The sequence below is a fragment of the Toxotes jaculatrix genome, chromosome 11, assembly GCF_017976425.1.
Source record: "Toxotes jaculatrix isolate fToxJac2 chromosome 11, fToxJac2.pri, whole genome shotgun sequence".
Taxonomy (NCBI): Eukaryota; Metazoa; Chordata; class Actinopteri; family Toxotidae; genus Toxotes; species Toxotes jaculatrix.
In genome coordinates, this window is record NC_054404.1 from 8,987,357 (window position 1) to 9,012,915 (window position 25,559).

A 25,559-nucleotide genomic window follows, 5' to 3' on the forward strand; every position below is an offset into this window, starting at 1 on the left:
ATTAATAAGATGAAATTAAACCAGACGTATGAGTGCAGGCTGTAAATTTATTTCATGTCCATTCTGTTAGAAGAAAGGCCTCGCATTCTTGCTCCGTCAAAAACAGCTCATAAAAAACAGTTATTTAGAAAAATATACATTGTTATTAGAACTGAAAATGTGAGATTCAGTGTTTAATTCAAATATACAATTTGCATATTAAGAAACTACAAAAAAGGTCAGAAATGGTGGCTTCGATTGAGGCTAGTTTCTTGAAGAGAAGTGGGAGAGCAAGCATCCAAAAAAAGGCACTGTTGTTTTTCATACTCCTCATAAAGCTTATTGAGTCTACATTCAGCAAAAAAAAAAAAAAAAAACCTTGATTTTTTTTATGTGTGCACAAAAGATGCAGAAGAAGGTCAAGGGCAAGTCTGTGAGAAGATACCTCTTCCTGTTGTTTACCCCTCTCTGTTTCACCCCATCCTTCCCCTACTTTCTCTGAAAAACAAACTTGAGCTAAATACAGGAGAGCCCAGCTACTGCTACAGTACTACAAAGCTAAGGTTAGCTGACTTTGGAAAGGTCATCAGGTTGAAAAGACAGTGGGGGCTGGGAGGTTTACTTAAGACTAACCCTCACTTTCCCACTCCTGAGTTAAGCTGTATACCCCACAAGAAAAAAAAACACCTAAGGTCACTGCTTTTTGATTCAAACAGTAAGAATGTTCAAGGCAAATGTGTCATTAAGAAGCCAACATACTTAATCCTTTATCATCTTTATCACTTCCCTCATCTTTCTTCGTCTTTCCCTTTCAGAAAACTCCTCCGCTCTGTTTCTCATAGCACGTCTTAATCACCATCTTTTGGTACATCATCAATGTCCATTAACCTTTTACAACACTCCAGACACAGTCTTCTAAAATATCCTATAAAATGTTCAGTTTCTTTCAATCTGGTCAAGATCAAGCTCTTCCCCCAGCTGGAAAATGTCCATCTGTGTCCCACAATCACCCTTCCAGAGGGTGTGTTTACCGCCCATGATGCCAACAGGAGACCCGGGCCGCGAGTCCACGCTACAAGCTGAATCGCTATCAAGCTCTTCGTAGGAGGAATCCTCCTCCTCATCATCTCCTGCCCCTTTCTGCCGTGACTCCAGTCCCAGCTCAGACACAGCGGTGAAGTCTGAATCTGGCTGGCTGGAGGTCTCACAGGAGGGCGGCGGCAGGCTTGATTGGCAGCTGTCAGTGGCTGAGAATCCGGGGCAGCTCAAGCTCTGAAAAGTCTGACGTTTCTGAACAGAGGAGACACAGAGAAACAAATAAATGTTGGTTTGCACCTTAGCTCATGTTCCCATTCTGGCAATAAAAGTAGCAGGATTTGTCAGGGGGAATTCGAACTCAGGGTTTTCCAGAATGTCAGTCTGAGATTCGGTTTCGGCTTGGGCTGCCAAGAGCACGCCTTCCCTTTCATCGATGGCATGTGAACATGTAAACACACAAGCAGATGAGTACACACACACACACAAACCATCGAAGAACGTACACAGAAAATAAAACTTTCTGGGTTGTTTGAGAAAAACAGACAAAACACTGAGGCAAGTTGCAAACCACAAAAGGTATCTTGTTTCAAACTGTGCCCTGGGCCTATTTATCACTGTGGAAGCCACTGTGACACACACACGGCATGACTGGAAACCCAACCCTGTATAGTGGAGGACATTGTGATTCATAGTTGTTATGATGTTTTGTAGTTCTGTACTCTGAGGAACAGCATATGTACAATTACATGTGGTCGGGATTTTGCTCTCAAAACTTGACCTTTAAGGGATTTAATTCACTAAGAAGCTGTCTCCCGTTTTGCTTTCATGCTCTGTTTCCATCCTGAATTCTCTCTGCAACAAAGACACGCAGCCATGCAGCGCAGTGAAGGGGTTAATGATCTCTGGAGTGCCCCGGCAGCAGATGTTGGAGGCATGGAGGTGAATAGAGATGAGGTTTTCTCTATAGAGCCTCGGCTTACATGACGGACACCTCTAATGTTCCCTAGCATGTGTTAGGACATTGCTTTTCCTGTTACAATGAGCTGGGAGTCTCCCTTTCTTATGTCTAGGCTCACTTTTTTTTTTTGTTTTCCTTCCCTGATTTAGCACAGTTTAAAAGAAAACTATAACGCAGAATTCTGAGTTAAAGCTTTGTTCACTTTTGCTGCATTAACTTTATGTGTTAGCTACTAAAACACAGCTTTCATCTGCAAATGCTTGAGGTGATTGTGTGAGGAGTGGGAGGTCTTTGCTGTAGTTACCCCACTGGAGTGGAAAAGGGGATTTCTGAACCCTTGCTTTCTCTGTTCAAACCCCGGTATTACCCTACTACTAATTATCACAGCAGAGGAGGAGACGAAAGGAAGAAAGAAAGGAGGGGGCAGAGGCAGTTTCTTCACAATATGCTTTCTATAAAATCTACTGAGGCTGACTGGGATTTAGGTGGGTGTGGTAGTAGGTTGGGGGACAAGGGTAAGATGTCTGCTGTGTACCCAATCTTGCCTGAGTTTTTTTTTTCTTTCTTTCTTTCACTTGAGCCTACACCCACCCAGATGGAACACATCCATACATACACACACACAAAATGTTCACCATTACCACACACACACGCATGCTCGCTAACCTCATGCCGTCACGTCTCACATAACCCACTGCTATTACTAGGAGTTGGGTTTTCTTGATCTAATTATTTTCAGACTAAAAAATTAACACGTTATAGTTGTAATCCTTAAAGGGATACACCAACGCTTTAGCGTTACATTTCCACAAAGCTAAGGTACTCACAATAAGCATTTAAGAAAGAATGGTCAAACAGATCAAATCCTGACTTTTAGTCATTAGTATTAAGCATCAAACCCCAGGAAAACTGGATACTGCAATTGATAGAACATTTAATTAAATGCTCACAGGTTTTTTTTTTTAAACTTAGAAAAGCTCCTCCAAAGCCACAGAGATTATTAGAAAATAAACTGAACTTCATGCGTAAACTTGGTGGAGTGCTCCTTTTTTAGTTTTCAGGTTACGTGACAAGTGTGCTGTAATAGCACAGGTCCCACAGCTCCTGTATCTGTTTACAACACAGCCAAACAGAGGACCGAGAGGACTCACTGTGTCACATTGTTTTAATAAAGAAGGCAGTCTACAAAACTGTCTGAAATAGCGATACTACATTCATGATCGAAAGTTGTCTTCCATATTACATGGCATTTGTCCTCCACGTCTCATCCAGTATGTGCATACATCATTTCTGTGGGTATCGCGTATACGTAGTTTGAAACTTGGGATAGGTGGAGTCTGCTAGTAGAGATGAAACAAAGAGAGGCAAAGACAGAAGGCAAATATAAAAAAAGCAATTTCTGCTAAAATACAGGCCATAAATAGCATCAAAACTGATATAATGAAATTAATCTATTGGATTACATTATAACTACAAGCCTATTTTTTCCATTTTATAAAATTATTCACCAAAGTCTTACAATAAAATACTACTTTCATACACCCAACTGATAATTTGGCAGGTATTATCCTTTATTTCTTACCACGATCAAAACAACCAAAGCTTCCACTGTATTTAAGTTATCTACAATATGGGTTTGAAAGACAGCTGACCTGGCAGAAGCACAAGTACAAGCCAAGAGGTTAGGCAAATATTCTCCTGATAAATAGGGCAAACAACAAACAAAACCCTGCTAAGTACTATGACAAAGGTCCTGAAGGCATAAATGAGCACATATATACAGAGAGGTGTACACAGAAACTACAACAGAAAGACTTATGCAGGCACTTTACTTTAAACTGCAGGTTCAAAATGTGAGTACACATCTTTGGAAATGCTGAATTGAGGTCAGATAAACAACATCCAGCAACACACTGCTCTGAGGAAGACGGGCAAACAGACCTCCAACGGCAAACAAATGTAAAATAAAAGAGAGAGCAGAGGTGCAAGGCAAGAGAACTTGACTCATTCCTGACAGCCAGACCACATAGTTGCACACCTCTGCATCAGTTATCTGTGTTGGTGTCTGTGTGTGAAGGCTTTCGTCTGGTATTCACTGTACCACAGACAGAATGCACGGCAGATACGTAAAAGTACCCTGACATAAGATGAAAAATAGATAAATGTTAGGTTTGAGCAAAGGTTGAACAAGCAGAGGTAATTTGTGTGACTGATCTTTGGGACGAGTCCCAACATGTCGTTATACATGAAGAGCACCGCACCCCGCGACGCCCACCTAGGTGTTCCCACAGGCCTGCGGGGCTTCACGCTCAGCTATGATCACGATGTCTGCCATCCCAGGAATGGAGTGAGATGGAGAGAGGAGGGGAAGAGCGGAGCAGCTCAAGCTTGGGCCAGTAAGAAGATATTAATAGAGAGGAGTGAGGAGTTCGTCCGCCAGCTTCCCTGCAGAAATAATAGCCCCTTTCTTTGCCCTGCTTCTTCTCTCCTGAATGCACAGGCAACCGCACACACTCACACTTTCAAGCACTTTCTCAGCACGCCCCCTTTTACCACCTCTACTGCTAACATGGCCAAGCCGAAGACAGGCTGTAATTTTTTCTTCAAAATGTACAACGACCCAAGTGAAGTTGTCAACTGGGACAGCGAAGACGACACACGTCCCAGTGAAACCGGCCAGGCGGGTCTCAAGCAGGTCTTTTCCTCAAAAGCAACGCGTGAGCTGCATCAACAATCAATCAGCAAGCGACCTAGAATCAAAAGATAACATTCCCAGACTGGCAGCTCGGTACGGCCACTATGCAGAGGAAAAAACAATGAAGGGCCAAGGTGGGAGGGCAGCCAGGGATAAAAATGAGACAGCGGACAGCGGAGTGAACTGATATACATTGCTGACAGGGATTATATTCGAGGAATTTTGGGGTGACTGGACGTAAATCCCTATGGTAGTCGAGTTATAGCCGATTAGCATGACATGCATCCCTAGAATTCACACCCTCCTTCATTGACGTGGTCGAGGAATCCAGAGGCCAAATTACACCATGTTCCACTGACAACACACACTGGGGACTTGTGTGTTGAACCTCACAATCCTCTGCCCCCCTGAACCTCCAGCAGACTTAACAACAACTTTTTGCTTTTATTGTCTGGCAAATTAAGAAAATAAAAGTCTGATCTGTCCAGCAAATGTCACTGGAAAAAAACAAAGTTTGTCCTGATACATGTACGCTGAATACTTTTTCTCTTTAACCTGGACTTTAGACTGTATCACTCATCCACACAGCTATAAAATGGAGGAAGTATAGTGGCAAGTGTGTGTAGGAGTGACAAGAAGTAGTAAGTCTCAATTGGCACCCTAAGGCAGGGCCGAGTGGGACGCCTTTTCAGCCTGAGAGCGTTGTGATGAGACTCACATACTTCTTGGGAAGGAGTGGGCTGCTGAAATCCCACAGTGGTCAGTTCATGCATCAAGTCTGCCCTCAAACAGCTGAAGTTAAATTGTCAAATGCCAGATATACAGTATGGTGTGATTCTAACATTTACAACTGCAGGAACAAATCCTTCTTAGAAATCATGCAAAAAAACAAAAAAACCCCCCAAATTCCCATAAGAGGAGGTAAAATCAGAACTATTCCCAGCACTGACAGTGATTCTCAAGTTCATTCGTCATTAGAACTAACACAAGTTGTAACCAGCCTCTCGTTTCCACATTATCACTTTCTTTTCCAGACAGTTTGCCAGCTACGAGCTTCACCTTTTTTTTGGTTCTCACAGAGAAAAAAAACACCTCATAGACCTATGTCAACCATGTGAATCTTCTATGGGTGCTTTTAGGAATTTTGGGTTATTTCATTCAGAGTGACATAACACAGCCCTGCTTGTTCATGGGAACACTAGATGCAGCGTTTCAAGTGTAGTGGTTACAAAGAGACCAGCCTCAACTTACATCTGCGCTGCATAGGAAGAAAAAGAGAAGCAAAAGAGTAAATGTGTTAAAATGATACCGTGTGCTGGGTTACTGCTTCTGTTCCTCACTCAAGGCATGAAAGAGAGTGCATGCAATCATGCATGTCAATTCAATAACAAACAAGATAAAAAAAAGAACTGAAAAAGAAAACTGAGGTGAGAAACAATAGGCTCCGACAGTTTATCGCAGAGAACAGATCCTACTTCCACAATCATCTATTGACGCGTGATCCTTTGTAGATGCAGTCTGTGGATCCTACATTGCTGCAACCAGAGGTAACGTAAAACTGACTCCATGTGCGTGTTTGTGTATCTGTGCGCATTATGTGTGATCACCGTGCTTGATTTTCCCCTCTTAGCAGCTGGCATGACTAGAGGAAACATGCTCGCTAGGCTCCATTACCAAAGCTTTGTTGATCCAACCCTGGCTAGGTCCTGAGGGTGAAAGGCTGGGAACACAAATCTTTGGGAAAAGGAAGGGAGGGGGAGAGGGATAAATTGATGGTACTTTATAATAAGAGAAAGGGAAAAAGACAGTATTTCCTGGACAGGAGGTATGTTGAAGGCAGATTTTTGCATATCAGTTGAATGATATAAGTGCAGGGTTTACAGGACAAGTTAGTTTGGAGTCAATGGCCGCTGTTGGTGCTGTAGCTTCCATGCAGAATTTCTAGAGCATTCAAATGAATAATGAAGCAGGATGTGATACAACGATCAAGAATCAAGATTTTTCTGGGCTCTGTAAAAACATCAGAGCACTGCCAAGCATCAAAACCCTACATGTCATTAAAATACTTCTACGGTTCTATTCTTGGTTTGGGTTTGTCCGGGGGTCATTTATACTCTCTGGCTCCTCCACTGCTTCCTCTGACCTTACATAAGAACAAACAAACTCTTGTCGTGGGGAAAGCAACCCAGAGCACTGTGAATCCAAATATCCCCACTATTAATCACCTGTGGCTGCTCTACGTGCCTGACTGAAGGCACAAGAAAGGGATGAAGATGTACAATGAATGAAAGATGAAAATACAGCGGAGAGTTGCAGAGAGGAAGCAAATGCGTGGTGAGGGGTCCAACCTTTGGATGGGCTGTTTACCCAGCAGAGTAAATGAGATGACAAACTGGAGCCAGAGCTAGGCAGCGTGACCGAACATGAGGAATGCTCCTTGAGTAAGTGCCACTCCCTGAGCTGGAGGGAGGGAGGCCTGAGATCACTTTGCCCTGAAGCCTCGGACCAACAACCCAGAAAACTTAATTCAGCTTGATTTAATCCAGTTCCTGATCAGGCTCAAAGGGAGAAAGGCCCAGTTACGTGAGAATCTCTTGAACTTCCACTTGGTCTAAGAACAAACAGGTATTTGTCTGTGTGGTAAGTGTGTTTGGTTCAGGATTTAACTAAATGCAATACAGCCAATTTGGCAGCAGTCAAGCAACATTAGAAATAAGCTGATGCTGATTTATGTTTAACCAGTGAACGCAAGTGATCTTCAACTCCGTGAAATGAGTCAAATTTGAATAAGACGCATTCACATGAATATGGGTATGTGTGCTTGTCTGTGCCTGTCAATATGTGTTCCACATAGTCAGCTAACCTGAGTCATCTTTGCCAGGTCCAGGGAGGGCCGCTGCTCCTGGGCATCTTCTGGTCTCCTGCGCTTCATACCAATCTTTTTGTCGTTTAGCACGCAGGGCTGGGACCTGCTCCGAGACAGGCACCCTTTGCCACCGGCTCTCTGGCCAGCTCGCCTCCCCAGTTCTGGGGTGGAGTCTGGAGAGCTGGCCTCCGACGCCTCTTCCCTCTGGAGCTCTGGCAGGCTGATCTGCTCGTGGGAGAGGGAGAGAGGCCTGAGGAAGTGGTGATGGCGGGAGTGGTGATGATGCGAGGAGGGAGAGGTAGGGGAGACTGGAGAGGCAGTGAACTGAGGGTGGAGAGGCAGTCGCTGGTTGAAGAAAGGCAAGTCCAGGGCTCCATCTGAAGGGATGCTGGTGCGCGAGGGCAAACTGAAGCTGGAGCTACGTTGCATGGTGGGAAAATGGCCACCAGAGAACCCCCCTCCTCCTCGAACACTTCCCCCACTGTGGCACCTTCGTTTCTCCACTGTTGTCCACACTCGGGAGCCTTGGGGCCTCCAAGATGGTCGGATCCCACTGGATTCATCAGAGAACGACAGGGAGCGACACTGACGTTTGCTCGGGGGTGCCGTAGGAGCTTGGCTGGTGGCTGTAGTGATGTAGTGTGCAGTGGTGGATGTGGGGTGGGAGTGGGTGCTGGTCATGCTGCCATTGCTGAGGCTGAGATCTCTTATCAGACTGGTGATTGCTGCGGTGCCGCCAGGCTCCTTGGCCCAGTGCCGGCTCCCCGGCTCAGGCATTGCATCCCACAGCCTCTCCAGACTGGCACCAGACTGGCAGGGAGCTCTCTGCTGGATGGCACAGCTTCGCCCTAGGTCCAGCCACCTATCTGCCTCTGGAATGTTCAAAACATACATTCTTACTCTCACAAACCTCAATAGCAGACCTTTCTAGATCTATATAGACCTTACATTCTGGTAATTACAGCATAATGTATTCTAGCATAAAAGACAGGCAATAATATCTGAAAGGAACATTAAGTTCTTAACTGACATGAAGGCACAAACAAACAGGAAATAAGCTTAAGGCAAGACGGAATGGGTGCTGTAAGGACAAGATGTTTGGAAAAAAGGGAGATTATTGTCTGCTCACTGCCGTTGGGAGTTATTTAACTGAGAAGAAAATGAACATACACTTAAGGTCATTTAGGGCAGATACACACCACTAAGCACAAAACAGAATGATGCATCATGAGCTTTGGTGCATTTTAAAAGATATAATTTAATAATAATAATATAATTTAGTAATACTGATTTGTTATCAGACATTTGTTTTAACATGAATGAAAGGATTAAGCCTTGAGGAAATAACACTGCAGCTGCAACTAGTACAGTTCATTTGTAACTGTACAGAAAGTTTAAAAAACAAAAACAAAATTGACAGCAAGATGAAAAAGAAGGTAGAAGTAATTTTTTTCAGGAACAGCAAAATTTAAAAATGACATTTAATTCTCAGTGAATTTTAAAACACCACTGTTTTTTGTAAGTCTGAAGAAGCTGGGTGGTGTTTACGAAGAACTCTGTGCTCATTATGATCTACTGTATGGTTTAGTAGCCAACAGTATGACTCAGCAAGATCACTATGTGCTACGTCTAATTATTTTTCACATAAACAGCTAGAAGACATGTAGAGAAACCTCAGCTGAAAGTTGAAAAAGTTGTAACTGCACCATGCTCTTAGCCTTAGAATCTTTCTGTCTGCATTGCTGGCAGAAAACTAAAATTGCTGTAGAAATATGACTGTTCCTTAAGATGCTTTTTATAAATCTGGTTTTTTTTTCAGGTATCCTGAGGACAGATAAGCAGAAGAAGCAACATTCCTGACTATTTCAAACCTGGACCTGCAAGAACGCTGATTCCAAAAAAATAAAACGCATATTTCAGATCAGCCAGTGAAACAGTTGGCAAGACATTCCCATCAGTCAAGTGGTTAACAGGATATGCTTCGGAAAGCAGTATGACTTGCCAGCTGTTTCACCATCCGCACAAAAGAGTCCATCACACGCTTGTGGGAGATAATACACCTACAGTAAAGAGCTGTAGTGGCTTGAGCTACGAAGCTTATTGGTTAAGTTGTGAATCTATTGAAGCTTTTGGCAAAAAGGACCCCTTGCTGATCCAAATCCCATCCTTTCGGGATGCTTGTCTCTAATTCTGGCATGCTCTCTCGGAGTCTGGTGGACGGAAATCATTGTTTTGGGCGGACAAACAATGCATGGGGGCTACAGTGACGACCTGACAGGAATGTTAGGAAAACAACTTGACAAAGGGAGAAAGGGATGAACTTCAAAAGGCCACCCTTTGAAAGCATGAGACAAAGTGCTGGTTGAACTAACAAGACATGCTAGGCAATGTTAATGTCAACATTAAGAGTGGGAGCAGTAAGCCACGTTCCTCCCATAGACGTCACAGAATGCTCCACCCTCCCAAAAGAAAAAGAGGATAGTGAGTAGTGGGGGATTGTATTTACAGTAGCATGTCTTTTAACACAGGGGGTAATTACTGCAACACTAACAGAGCCAAAGGGAAATTGTTGACATAGGCAACAGAATATTCAATTACAGTTCACTCCCATGAGAGTGGTGTGCAACGTTGTGTGGAGGCAGGTGCACCCTGATCATGAGAGGGGGATGAGTGACAGACGGAGAAAGGGAGAAGTGAGAGACCAAGTGCGACAGAGGGGATAAACAATGAGACGGTTATAGTGGGGGTCGTTGACCTTGATGGATGTATTTATCAAGGGATTAGAGGGGCAATCCATTATCCTATTACATTTGTGAAATTATTTTTTAACAAAAAGGACTCCACCTCAATTTGTTCACTGTCCAGATCTTGAGTAAATGCAAAGGACAGACACATGAGAGTTTTTATTGCACGAAAAGAGGAAGCAAAGATGGGAAGACAAACAGAGAGACATGAATGGAGATAACTCACCCACAGTCCCACAGGAGAAGAGGGTGGTCCCTCTGCTCATGGTGTGGAGCTCACGCTGTAAAGGATGGGCAATAAGAGGGGCCAACAGTCAGGGAGATACAAAATAAACCAAAAAGTTTATCGATATCAGTTCTGCTCGTTTAATACCCCTGTAGACCTGGAGCATACTTAATCAGAGGTCGAAACCAAATAAGCACATTTACTTGAGTGCAGCTCTGAGGTACTTGTATTTTAGTTGAGTATTGCCTTTTATCCTGCAATTTAAAATTCCACTCCACTATATTTAAAAGGGAAATATACTCCACTACATTTAATTGACTGCTACTGTACAATTACTAATTACTTTATAAGTTTATTTTATAAACTTATAATGAGCATATAAAATCTAATTCACTGTTATACAGGGTATAGGCAAATTTACCTACATAATATAAAACCGATTAACCGATTTATACCAATCGATATCTTTATATTAACCATAGATCAAATGACTATGTAGTGTGAAAGGTGTCGCCCATAGTGATGAACCCACAGAGAATTAGCACCCAACTCTGCGGTTCCCCGCAGCTCTATGAGGATTTACAGCTTCTTTCAGCTTGATGTTTAGTTTTACACCCTGCAACTTTACTGTCTTGGTTCACTCTCATTGCTCTCGTCAACCTCATTTCCAGAAGCAAACTGATGTTTTCCCCAACGTTGCTCTGATAAACCAACTGTGAGCTACCTGCTCTGCACAAAACAGCTCCACAATCAAAGTTAATGACTAGCTGGTAAATATACTGCAACTTTTAGCAGCCAAAGAGCAACAGATACTGTCCTTAGGAGTTGGTGGAGAGCAAAACAGAGAAAAAAGGACAATGAATATATTGGATTCATTTTGCTCCACTTCTGTTGGACTTATGGACAACTGTGTATTATAAGTGTAATACAACACAATTCTTCACTATTACCATAGTGTTCACTCAAGGCCAGGCTCACAAAACTCATTACAGATTTGGCTCAAAAGCTACTTTAAGTTATAAGGTGATACATAGCTGGATGATAATTTTACATTGTAGGGAGCCTTATTCAAAACAGAACAAAAGATTATTTAGGGGAAGAAAACAATTCTGTATTTACACGCCTATCGTCAAATCAGACACTTATCCTCTCTCACAGTTCACTTCTTACAACAGGGTGGTGCCTGTCTGCACAAAAGACAAAAGGCAAATGCCACAATACGTTGCTCTGACTCACCTCGAGGTTATTACCACAACATAAAAAATGTTTTCTAAGATACAAGGCACAGAATCCAAAATTAAAGACTATTATGTTGCAGAAGGCAATCAACTGAAATAACTAATACACTCAAACCTGTGGCCTTTCACGAGTGAAAAGGTAATATTAAACATGGCAAATCAACACGTAAGTTGCGAAAAATCCATCATACATTGACTGATTTAGTTTTCAGCCAAGATCTACAATAGTACTGAAGGGATGTTGAGACCTAATTAAGCTCTCAGGGTTAAAAAAAAAAAAAAAAGAGAAATGTTATAAGGATACAAGGAAAATGAAAGAAATGCATTTGCATGGTTGGTTGGTCTGCATGCTAAAAACAATCAGCTCAAAGCTTCCTGGACATTTTACACCAAAGGCATCTTGTGATGTTTATCTGCATTCAAGAATTTTTCTGATACACCCGCATTTTAGAGGCTGAAGCAGTGTTTAGATTTTGCAGAGACAAACTGAAACAAAACTGAAGATTTTATTGAGGTGCCAAGAAAACAGCAGGAACAATGAAAGGTTTGATCGGATTACAAATTCTACAGAGCTCTTCTGCTGTGCTATCTTAATGGAGTGGTGATCAAAATAAATTGTAAATACTCCTTTTTTTCCATCTAGGAAGTTAAACTGAAACCAAAGTGTAGTCAAAGAATGACCTCCCAAAAATGCAATACACTCACATGCTACTTCTCAGGTCATTAAAAGTTGCTTGTTGCAACACGCAGTTGACACTAAATATTAAAGGAACATTAACCTTCTTAAACTATTGTTTCACTTTCTGATTTACAAAAACTTGGTTTGGAGTTGATAGGATGTCCTTTACAGTTATTAAATTTTCTGTTAGGCTAGTCCCCCCTCCCCACCCCCCAATCATTGTGAGATGAAATTTTGATTGATATCTGCTCATCTGGCTGTGGGTAAGGCAGCCAATTAAGTAAAAAAAAAAGCTCTGTCACTGTGACATTAATGACTTCTAAAGACAGCTAAATGTAAAATTACTCAGTACAATTAGGCTACCAGATTATGGTCTGGCGTGCTCACTTGCATTGTGCAAGTGAGTATACGTGACCAGTGGCTTCTGTGGCATGTGGTTATGAACTGATGTAATATAATCACTATCCTATTTATTTTGCCAACTACTGCCAAACACTGCAGATCCTTAACTGCAACAATAGTTAACAACTGGTTTATCTTTGTTTGAGGCTCAAAAGGTTACGTTTCTCTCACCAGCCGTCTCTCGATGTTCTTGGACCTTACATCATTGACACCCTTCTTCTTTTCCAGTGTTTTCGATAAAATGATCACCATGGTAGCACGCAGCTCTGCTCCAGTCTGTTTGGGTGCAGAAGAAGGCCACGGGCAGCCATCTTAGATAAGAATGGAGGGCAGATAGTGCATTTGGGCGAAACGGGCGACCGGTTGGTGACCTCCCATCTGCAAAGGAGCCCTGAAGTGCTGAAGATGATGGTGGTGGTGGTACTGGAGGTAGGAGGGTGTTTCTCACACTTCAGCCGATGCCTGTGTTAACATAGAGATAAGGGAAAAGACAAATATAAATAATCATTTAAGTCCTGACACTCAGCGTTTTCTTCTAAGGTTTACATGTAGAACACAGTGTTATCTCACCAAAACAGAACATCACATTACTGTGCCAGGCTTTTTGAACTAGACCAGATGAACAACGCATGTAAATAATATAATCCACCTCATTTAAAGTCTCTCTCGTGTCAAAAATGTGTTTTGCTTATTGTTACTTTGCTTGAATGTTTGAGTTTCATTGTGCAGAATGAAGTCTGTGCAGACTTTGACGCTAGAAGACTTCGTTTTCATGGCCATTTACTCAGAAGGGTAAGTTGCTCAGTGGCCAGCTTAAATTTGAGTTTAATGCATGCAAATACAAGCAGGATATCTGTAACATTGCATTGAGTTTGCAAGCCAATTGTGACTCAGCATGAAACTTCGACAAGCACAATGTGGAAAAAAGTGCACATCTACTAAGAATGGACTTTTTGGGGGGGAAGAGACATCTATGTCTAGTAGTTAAACTTGTGAGGTGACTGTTAGTTTCATATTCAAGGATTCCTGAGCCTTCATTGAGAAAGAAGGAGAATTTTGAACTCTTTTGTGGAAAAAGCATATCAGACACACATAATTATTCCAAGCAGACATTTTTATATGTCTTAAAACATGTCTGGAGGGGATCTTTAAATGAAACAAGCACTCCATGAATTTAAACACAGTTCTAATTTTACAACTTTAGCCTATGAGCTCAAAAAAAGATTTGTCTCTCACAAACACAAATAGGAGGCAGTCAAACTGCCGAAGTGATGACATTTTTTTTTTCTAAGGCAAATACAGCATTACTTTGATTCAGCCATAACTGAAGCAGGTCATTGTTTATTATGTGCGGTATCAGTTACATTTCAGTAGTCTTGAAGTGATAAACAGAACACACCAGACATACTGAAAACCTACAGGTCTCCTTTTTAAAAAAAATATAAAAAAAATTGGCTAATGTTTTAGTCTAACTGCTCAGGAACCAGTTTTTACCAGCACAAACCTGATGAGCAGCATAATTTCACAGCAGACACTTGAGAAGAAGTGCTAATTTATGTAATTCACCATTTAACACCCTGACACTTACTGAACTGCTCATATACACACCTACAGAGTTACTATCTAAACATGCTGTAACAGAAAGCAAAGTTTAGCTCATCTGGGAAAGGACATCACCCACATCACATGACTATGGATGTGGCTAAGAAACAAGACTAGAAAAGGAACATATATGGAGCTGCGGTTGCCTCATCGAAAGTCTGCATCCGCAGATGGTAAAGCGCAGACAGAAGCTGCTACAGTAAACACTAACTCTTAAAATGCTTGGAGGGAGTTATATGTAAGGCAGATGGCATACATGCTTCTTTTTTTCTTTTAGACAAACATGCCTTGTCATGTCCACTCTACTCAGGCTTTCTGATGCTACTTAATGCATGGGAAAGATCTCAGTAAATTATGGGCAGGTTCCGTTACGCTTTCTTCACCATTTGAAGGGAGGGGGGGGGGGCTTACAGGAATAACTGCAGTGACCTTGGGTTTGAGCCTCTCTCCTTCATTAGCCAACCACCAAACACACTGACACATTGAATTAGAGAGTACCAGCATGGTTCAGATCCCCCAATCAACTGCTGGCTAATGGCAGCTTTCTGCTGTGGAGCAACACATGAGGCTAATGGATCTTCCAGGCCTACTATGTTATCCTGCCTGTATAACATGTGGTTTCATGTTAAGTAAGGGTTGTTGCACTTATATAACATCCGTTAGAGAGAAGGATGCAATCCAGCACTGGGTTTTAAAGGAGTTTTGTTGGACACTAACTTGTGGGTAGTAAAAAGGGACATATAAAAGAAAAGATGGGGGGTTGATAAAGCAATTTTATCCCAGTCTAGCCATGTTTTTTTTTTTTTTTGCTTCACTATGTCATCTCTATTTCTTCTCTCTTCCCCAGCCCCATGACTACATGAAGACTTTAAATGTTTCATGTAGGCCTGCCCCAAACCAACTGCTAGCATATGACTCCCATTATCTCCATTTATCCTGGAGAGTCATTGGAGCACAACTGGGCCTCCGCAGGCAAGAGGGGCTGGTATTGGTGGTGGGAGTCAGAGGAGAAGGGAATGTTCTTCTTGATCAGTTTTGCAGATTACTTTACTGATTAGAACCGACACTGAGTAATGGGCGCGGCAATGAAACAGGGTTCATGTGTGTGGAGGAGTGGGAGTTGAGGAGCATGACGGTTGTGTGTAAAGGCTGTTACTGTGTGCTGTCTTACTGATGCAGTTAGGAAGTGTGACATGTTCCACCGGGGTTCTCATCGACAGTGAGAACGAGAGTGTGTGTGTATGTGTGTCTGTACATGCATGTCTGTTTATGCTAACCTGCACTTGTGTGCACGTGTAGTGACTGGCAAGTGGGGTCATGGGAGAGGGCAGACCGAGTGTGAATTCAACCCTGAATCCATGCTTACTTAATGAACCGGCTCCTCATGATGGGGAAACCAGAGCTTAATGGAGAGAGAACTGTGGAGCACTTGTGCAGAGCCTACTGATCAGATAAGACATTCACTGCTTAAAGTGAGTCTCCTCGTTGTCTACATCTCACTGTATGAAAAACCTTTATTGTTTGACTTGCTGTCACACCACAGAAAATCTAGGCAGAAATCAATTTGCAAGTCTCCTCATGTATAAGTTTGATGAGTCACACTCAGTCCAGCCTAAATCTTTCAAGCTCAGTTTTACATCTTTCGCTGAAAAATAATTTGATACTGGTATCTGAAGCCGTACCAATCAGCAAACAAAAGGGAGTGGTTTAAATGATGATTTGATTCACTTCCTCTCAATAGTTCCCAACGTTGTGAACAATAATTCAAACAAGGCCCTTAAATATCAAATGATGCATGATCCTACAACTGAATGTGCTACTTCTGCCTTCACATTAGTTCAATTACAAGAAATGCGACATTTCCACGACAGCTGCGGTGCTTTTCCACTTTGATAAATCAGCAGCACAAATCAATGACAGCCCAGCAAGTAGTGATCAGGAGTAACACAGACCCATGTAATCATAGTCATCCTACTTTTAATAATGCCTGCCCAAAGCAAATGTCTACTGAGCCTTTCTAGACAAGAGGGAGCATTATATATCTTTGCAGTGTTATGTCAAATGTGGTTTCTGTAATTGTGCAATAAGTCATATAACATTTGATCAGAACTAAACTGAAGGAAAGCTTTCTAATTAAATGGAAACATTGCTATTGTTTGGGCCTTACAAAACTTTGTAGGTCCATGTAACTAAATCTGACCTCCACACTGGACTAAAATCTGATGGTAATTCTGGTCAGATTTGTGTACGCTGGGGTGCAGACAGCAGCTCTTGGCTCACAATAGCCAGTGACTCAGGAGGGCACTAGAAAGGGCAGCTAAGATAATATGGCTCTTTGCCCAGGCTGTGATTTGTACAGGCAGATGAATAGAAGCCTATTTGGGGCCCCTTAAAGTTCTGTGACGGGGTGTTTGGTGTCCATCACCAATTGGCTCTGGTTACTGCATACTTGTGCAGAGCGCGTCTGGTGTCAAGACTTTGATCGGTGGCTGCAGCTGAAAGAAAGCAACTCATTTCATACTAATGAAATGATGTGGACCAAACAAAACACTGCATGGGTGGATGACACAAGTGAAAACCTTCAGATTCTTATTATGAAAAAAAAAAAAAAAAGTTGTCTTCTCTAATCAGACCGCCATTGCTATAACATATTTTATGGTGCAAGAAGCTGGACGCTGACATTTGTTTTACGTAATCAATTTATCCATGGGAAACAAAATTAAAACATCAAGAAGAAAAGTTTTGCACACTCAGGTTTTTGCAGTTGGGGGTGAATAAAAGTAAATGCCATTCTTTTGTGAAAGTCTGTCAGGGTGAACACACAGCCACCCCTCTTTCATATAATGCGCCCGAGGTCGTAAAAATGGTCCTAGGGAGGTCAAGACATACCACTGAATCCTCTGGCCATCACCCTAGTACCCACTGGCAGGGGAACACTGGCCAAAAACAACACGCCATCACACCACTAGATCTTCAGAAGTGCATAAACAATGAAGTGCTCATTCAGTCAAACTTTATGCATTGTCAGTAGTCTTTCTGGTTCTGGCCTCCTTCTGCAGATTCCCTTGATCGTTTCTCTAACGACAGTGACCATCAACCATTGCATAAACACAGCCAGTTCCTACTTAATGAGCAATTTCAAAAGATCATTTGCTTTATTTTTTTTACTTTGGAACAGGAGCTGTTACCTATAACAACAACTCTGCAGTCATAATTCAAAGAACTTGTTGAGCTGTTTGTCAAAAGGCAACCTGACAGTCCAGTTAACACTGGTGTTCTTCTCACTGCGTAGTTGGCGTGAAGACATGCTAGCCTAACACCCATACAAAAGCACACTTCCCTTTGCAGTATACGGGTGCTGCTTCCCTTGTGGTCACATGTAACTGCTCGATTGGGTGTGGAACTCATGGACCTTATTACCAAATACACGGTGAAAGAAAAACCCGAGTGATACTCTTAAAGCATTGTGACACAGAGTCACGTTCACTTGTAATACCTCACTGACCCCTCCTGCTTAAAAAAAAAAGGAAGAACGTACTGGTGCAACAAACATGATTTCACACCATAATTTTAGTTTAATATTTACTGTAAGTAAGATGCATCATGAAGTAAGTAGTGACTTGTCTCGCTCCCAACACTTCTACTTACATGTGATAGTTTTACAATAGGGCTAACTTAACATGTCTGCTATTATATTGGACCAGTTTCTCTCTGACTTACTTCATAAAACAGTTGCTAAGTAGTACAATGCTTCAAGGAATTTAATGGGTAGCCATAGCAACCAAACACAAAACAGAGGATAACAGTGACAACTGTTGATACAAAGAAAGGCAGACATCACCCTGCTAGTAAAGAATAATATCAGGACAGATCATCATGCCTTTATCAGTGAGTGTGTTTGTTATAGGAAACTGGACTGTTGAGCAAGGCCAGTTAACTAAGCTGCAAGGTGGCATGCAACCTGAAAACACAACACAGCTTCTCTATTTATGCAGCCTGAAATTTATTCAGGTTCAAAGCCTGTGTCTCGGACCAGGACTTAGTTAGCTGAAATCTTAAGAAGTTTGACAGGCATAGCATCAGGTATTTCAGTTTGAGTTAAGGAAGGTATGGGGCCTCTTGCCCCCTGGAATGACCCTCGCATGCCACGACTCTCCATACATCAGGTGCCCCTCTAATTACACTACCCACCCACCCCCCCCCCCCCGCCCCCCCCCCCAAACCCAACAATCCTTGCCTTTCCGCCTGTGGTTTCTTCCATTATCCATGAGTACCTGTTCTGTTCTTTGCACACTAACCAGAGCCCTAATCCATCAGGGATACATTACATGGGAGCCTCCAGTGCTGCTAGCAATCCCCTGCAATTGCTCAGCTCAATAAGAGGAACCACTCCTATGTTGTGTAAGCTAGTGATGTTATACATACAACCAATAAAGTGACATTACTGCCGTTGCATAATACGGTCATTCCATGCCACCTCACCCAGAATTCAGAACTTTTCCCAGTTCGTGGAGTTCATGGATTTTGGAAAAACAAAATCATGTAAAAACCTTTATTAAATTCATGGGACCTTGAAAAATCACACAGCTCTACTCCAGATACTTTTTAAGTAATGAATTTTTAAAGTTTGGCACTCAGGGCTAAATTTCATAATTTTTGCAATTCTTTGTATTCTTAGCCTCACTTTTTAATCTCTTATTTTTCACTGATTGGGTTGAAATTTGTACTGAACGTCCACGAGACCCAAAGGATAATTTGCAACATGCATTAATGGAAATAGCTGTTGCTGACTGTTTTACAATAATCACATTAATAGAAATTGCAACCAAATTTTTGATTCTGTGTACTATTAATGTAGTTCTATCACATGCAGAAGTTATTTGGTCCTGCATAAAAAAAACTGAGTGCCACAGATCTTGCTAAATATGGCTTGAGAAATTAAAAACCCACTTTATTTCAATTTCAGTTTTTTTTAATGGGAAAGTGCTAATGTTCCTTGCGGATACATAGAAAATATTATATTACACCATCATCTAATAATTTTTTGAAAATATCTAATATTTCATACTTTTCATTGGCCATGACATGAAATGGGAGGTCCTAGCTGAGTTGGTCTGGAATGATCTACTACCACGTTCAAGTTGTGGAGGTGTCTTATGGGTGACTTGAGAGCGTGTATGGGTGGGAAAATGTCAGAAAGAAAACTATGAGCAGCATTCCTTCGGTCCATTCATTCATGAGGGGTCTCAGCTCGCCATATGGACCCTCTGACTGCTAAGCATGTATATGTAGTAGGGTGCAAACCCTTGAATTGCACCAATTCAAGATTTGAAAGCCAAATGAAGGTGTACCATTTTGGGTGTTTTCACTGTTCACTACTGTTTCCACAGCTAAAAATAGTGTAAAAAACAGTTTTTTGAGTTCTCCATTCTGTAGAACTGAACAGGAAGAAAGAGAGTTTGTTGTGTTTTACATTTTATATTTATGGCACTGTTATACTTGTGGGAATTATTTATGCGTATCAAACAATATCAAATCAAATTGTGGGGGAGAATTTGTATCTAATCACTGCTGGGAGACTCTAGCTCAAAAACCAAAGTCTTGTTGGAATAAATTTTACACCACCACCGCTGTGTAGTGATATGGTCCATATGCTGGGCAAGCAGCAACAGCATCCCTCTTTTACTTTTATCACACTATGAGTTGCAATAAGGGTAGAAATTTACTCACACACAAACTAAAGGCTGGCAAAAACTATTCTATTGCAGAACTTCTGTCAGATCTCCATCTGCACCATCCTAAATCCTGGTCCTCTGCCAGTATGCTAAGTGGCTAGCTGCTTGCTGGTGTTCAGCCTTGTGCTGTTGGAATGACCTGCAGGCGTACGTCACAGGTGATCTGATCACAAGCGGACAGCTCCAAGTACAGGTGTGAATGCATCCAGGATGCATTAAGATCAGGTTTCTCCGACCACTTTCGGAGGTGGTCTGGGTGACATATGGCCACATTCTTTTAGGAGCATGTATGTGAATGTGTCTCGGGTGACACAGAAGGATTGCCTACTCAGCTGATGTAAATGAGTATGTATTTGCATTTTCAAAAGTCTGAAAGTGTTAAAGGACCCATTGAGATATATCACAAGTGCATCAAACATCTTGGGTGATCTGGTTTGCCTGGAACACACCAAGGAATAGACCCAGTTTGTGTTTTTTTTTTAATTTCTTCTTCCCCTTTTTACTTGCAGGGAGAATAGGCTTGGGAAGTGCATTGCTGCCTCCCTCCAGTTAAAAAAAACATATTTGGTCTTTGCAAACGGAACTGATGTACATGTTTATTTACATACAGAGCAGAGAGGTGAGATCCACTCGAATGCCAAGTGTGAACTGACGGACTTAGAGCGATCCACGTGTGATGGGATCACCTGAGATGCATGATAATGCCTGGTACGAACAGAGCCGAGAACATTTTGACGGATTCAAACCCAACTCCTGAAAACCAATTAGAATATAACACAGAACACTATAGCCGAGAGTTATGACATATTTCGCTATGATAATTGGTTTTCTTTGTGCAGGCAGAATTGATACACTGGCTCTGTTCTCAAGCCTAGGCTTGCACAAAGAGACACTTTTGTAGGATTTAACACATTAAGTGTCAGGTTTGTATAAAGAAAAGATTTTGTGGTTAACTGTAAAAGTCCTATATTGTCGAGGGGAAACTGGATGGTTGTCACAACTATGGAAAACCAATTCTAAAAATACAACAAATTAGGCTGTCTGAGCCAAACAGCAACACAAGCTTTCATTTCTCTTTTTTCTAGGGACGCAATTGGGGGATTGTTTCACCAGACTGGTGGTCCACACCACATGATTCAGACAGGAGCTATGTGATGGCTGACATTTTGAGGAGAAGCCAATCCAAAGCAGCTGAGGGAAAAAAAAAACAGAAGAATGCCAACCACTGTCACTCATAACAGAGGTATTATGATGCCACAAGGAAACAAAAGAAAGCATTAGCTCATCTGGACTAATACACACACACATACACAAACACGAAACAACTTTTGCATGCAACCAACAGACACGGGATGAGCAAACAAACTGCAGAGCAAATCTATGCAAGTGAAGTGCCTATTTTGCCAGACAGAGATAAAAGACCCCAAGGGTATAGTCCCTCATTTGAAAGTCAAAAAGCACACCAGAGACAACAACAAAAACAAAACACAAAACAAAAAAATACAGAAGATGATTCCTAACTATCACAGTTGGATATGTTGATGGGAGCATTCCTATTGCATCCCAGAATGCTTTTCATCTCTAAGTAGAGTCTGGTGCCTGTCTTGGGGGGTTGGGGGAGTGCTCCTCTGGTGTATGTGAGAATGCCTCTTTTCTTTTCAGCTGCAGGTCTTTGGCTCTGTGGGAGCCGAGACGCCAGACTTACAAATCTATCATGTTAATGAGGAAGGAATATACAAAACGAGGAATAACAACATTTAAACAAATAGTCTGAGAAACAAACAAGGTAGTTGTTTTTAAACTCCCTGAAGCCAAGTGGTACGAGTTTCAGTGCGTTTGAGGCAGCAGCAGTTATGACTGCAGGTCACAGAGAAGAAAGGGAAGCTTCTGAAATGAATAGAGAGTAGCATGGAGGCACAGACAGGCATGGCTAACAATCCTTTTCTGATAGCTTTGCATAATGCCTCAGGCCAGAGAACGAGTGAAAGAAAGAGAGCCACAGTATTAGAGGAACAGAAAGACAAACAGCAGTGAAAAACAGGAAAAAAGTGAGACTGAAATACACAGAAGGCAAAAACAGAGAAACTGGCGGAGGGAGGAAAGTGGCAGCATGTGCGTCAGTGCGTGGACTGAGTGAGAGTTGTACACACAGACGGAGAATGGACCAGTGGCTCGCTCAGCACACAGGCACACAGCTGCGCACTGACAGAATGGAGCTCTAATAGGGCCTTTTGCCTGCAACACAAAGACACTGCAAATGTGTGCGTCTTAAGCACACACTGGAGCGCAGAGCGATCCCCTTTAAAAACCCACCGGCCTTAATTGCTTCCATAAATTATGTCCAAAACAAGTGTACAGACTAACAATGCCAGAGCTGTTGTCGAGTACAATTGCAGTGCATCAAGTTGTGCTTCACTAAAAAGAGAAAAAAAAAATGAAAAAGTGATTATCAGCAACTGATGAAAATGTTACTCGCTTCTTCCTGTTTAGTTAGATATTGGTTTGCGAGTCAGCAGTCAGATATTTCCATATTTAAATAATAATTTTGCTAATATTAGAATGTATTTATTCAAAGTTCTTGTTTATGTTATGGTATTAGACACTAATGCATAATCAGTTTAAAGCTCGGCTCATTTTACTAAATGATGAAGGTTTTCAAAAAATAAGTAAGGTATTAAAAGACATATTGTTTTTGTACAGCTACAGAAACTTAGATATTGGTACCAGTATAGAACATTTTCAAGCCAGTCCTTGCTTGACAAAATCAACAGGTACTGTAAACACCACATTTGAAGGTTCACATGATGAATTTGATAGTTATAAATGCTTGTTCACACCAAACTGTGACATTCCAGCGCTGGTTTATTTTGGAAATCAAAGCAAGGTATAGTCATCATAATGTTCCCAAAACTGGAAAAGCAGAATCGAAGTGCTCAGAACAGGTTTCCTCTGAGCCTAACCAGTATTTATTATTGAATTTCCCCGTTGTGGGATGAATAAAGTCTATCTTATCTTATTTGTGAGACACCCTTATCAACATCCCCTTTGTAATTAGACACTAGAGCTGACTTGTAGTGAAATCTTTGCCCAGCTTTCTGCTTCCCTTCCAACTTGAGTTTCAGATACACTTTGCATTTGTGAGAACCTTTTCTCAGCAGGAGTCTTGAGGCAACTCCTGACATTTCCTGTTTAGTTAACCAAACTAGCCATCCGTCCCTGCGAGTCAAGGACAACCACTGCTATGGCTGTAGCGAGACACATTTCCAGGTATTTTCAATTAGGGTACCCTGGTACCAAACCAGTTCTTCATGGTGCTGTGTTTATGGTGTCCACAAAGATCAACCGACTGCCAGCCAATATTAGAAAGGGCAAAACATAAGCACCAACATTTACCACCTAACCCACAAAGGAAAGGAAACAACACTGATAAGTAAGCAGTTTAAGACTTTGCAGCCATGGTGCTCCATTTTCAGAGGGGAATTGGCTTTCATTTTGAACTAAGCAGGCAATAAAGTAGTTGCAAAATGAGCATGAACCCTGCCCTGTGATTAAGTCACATAGCCACCAATACAACCACATATAAATAGATATTGTAAGAAGAGAATTGAATTTATCCACTTGACAATAAAACATATTAGGCACAGAGAGGGCATACTCTTCTGTATGCCTGGATGTAATGAATTTGTTTTACAGATGATCTTATCAGTTCTTATCAGTGTGACTAAGCTCAGTTTCATTAATATGTCATAACATAAATTCATTGTATGTGACTCTCTGTCCCGTAGTCATAACAACAAACAATAACAGTGTATATTTGGACTCTAAGGATGTGCAGCATTATATCTTAGCTGTGACAACAGAAACGAAATTGAGGAAGAACAAAGCGGCTCATAGTTTCAACCTCTTCAGCATAAAAACAGATGCTCTGAAAAGCACAGAATTACTTATTGCGGATCACTATCTCAAGAGGAAACAAAACCCTAAATGTGTGGTGGAGATTGGTGAGAGATATGCAACCAGGCCTTAAGACTCAAAGCACTCAAGCGCCTCTCAATCTCCTCTCACAGACTGTGGTGAGGAGCTGTGTGTCAGCATGAGCTGCAGCGCAACCACACTGCCTCCCCACTTACAGGTACTGTATATCTGACAACAGCCTGAACTTCATCAGACTGATAGATGGAGGGGAGTTTGGCACATAGAGCTTGTGTGCAGCAAGCAAAGCAAGTTATTAAGCAGAAACGTTTCATGCAGCAACAGGTTGGTCTGACTGGGCGAGCAAATACAGCAGATTCTCACATATTCAGATGCTGAAACTCACTTGTGAATTCAACAACAGCTGATTTGGTCCAGAAACGTTGTAATAACTGTTGTAATAACAGAGTCAATAATTTAACATCCGCAAAGAGTGCAACATGCCGCAAGCTGAGCTCTTCTTTTTTTGTGCCTAACTTGATTCAAAAGTAATTCAACAAGTAATTCATCCTAACAATGTTGTCATCAGATGTTTCAGTCACGGAGGAAACCCAGCATGAGCAGACAAAGTAAACTTCACACGAGTGGAATTAGAAACATGATGTTGCATGCCTGAACACAGTTACAGTTATCACGAATCTGAACAAATGCCCTACTACCTGGCCAGCAGAGGCTCTTTCGAAGTTAGGTCATCTTCAACAAGGGAAAATCAGACACACATTTTAAAAAAAAAAAAAAAAAAATCACAAAGGTTTCTCGTAGTAGCAGCCGCCAGTTCGGCGTCACCAGCGCAGGACTGAGCAGGACTGCGAGCAGCTGAGAGCTTCGCTGCTGCTTTCAGCCTTCAGCGGTGATTGTAACAATATCCGCGTACAGACAAACCACCTCTACGGGGAGAGGGAGGGAGGAGGGAGACGAGGAGGAAACTGGCCGACTGGCAGATTTGTTTACCGAGGAGAACACCTGGTCAGTGAACAGATAAATCCTCCTGATTTAATTATTAATTGAAAACACCGAAAAAAAAACTATTCAGTGTATCATTACACACAACAAGAAGTTTTACTTACAAATAACACCCCTTCCGAGTTGGTATGTTCCACTGCGATCCTCCCAAAGGCATTTACAATACTCATGTGCTCCTTTTTATTACTACGCTTTTCATTGATGTTAATGATGCAAATAGTTGTTGACATGTCAGTTCTACACGGAAAAGCTAAAATTACTCTAATTAACTAGCCAAAAAAAGTTCCCAGTATTCAATGACAATGCTTCTTGCTCTTAACTTTCTCTGTTAGATTTAGAACAATGACCCATAAAAAACACCCAATCGATCAAAATTAACTTTAAGGCCTTAATGGACTTGTGCACTGTGCAGTAACATAGACATGGTGGTTCTTACTGAAAAGGCAGAGTGTGAAAAAGTAT

General features: G+C 41.7%; 1 protein-coding gene across 1 annotated transcript; it reads right to left on the bottom strand.

Annotated features, from left to right (window-relative positions):
• Positions 1-33: 33 nt before the first annotated feature.
• Positions 34-24,968, bottom strand: LOC121189539 (protein FAM53B-like). Its single transcript, XM_041049745.1, has 5 exons — positions 24,794-24,968; positions 12,997-13,287; positions 10,507-10,561; positions 7,534-8,408; positions 34-1,269 (listed from the first exon to the last, which is right to left on the bottom strand). Exons 2-5 carry the CDS (start codon positions 13,075-13,077, stop codon positions 916-918), a joined length of 1,365 nt encoding a protein of 454 aa, XP_040905679.1. The 5' UTR covers positions 13,078-13,287; positions 24,794-24,968; the 3' UTR covers positions 34-915.
• Positions 24,969-25,559: the final 591 nt, after the last annotated feature.

Coding starts and splice junctions, on each gene's coding strand:
- LOC121189539 (XM_041049745.1), bottom strand. CDS start 13,077: ATGGTGATCATTTTATCGAAAACACTGGAAAAGAAGAAGGGTGTCAAT. Junction 8,409..10,506: donor CTTCTCCTGTGGGACTGTGG/GTGAGTTATCTC, acceptor TGAACATTCCAG/AGGCAGATAGGTGGCTGGAC. Junction 1,270..7,533: donor ACCTGGCAAAGATGACTCAG/GTTAGCTGACTA, acceptor TCCTCTGTTCAG/AAACGTCAGACTTTTCAGAG.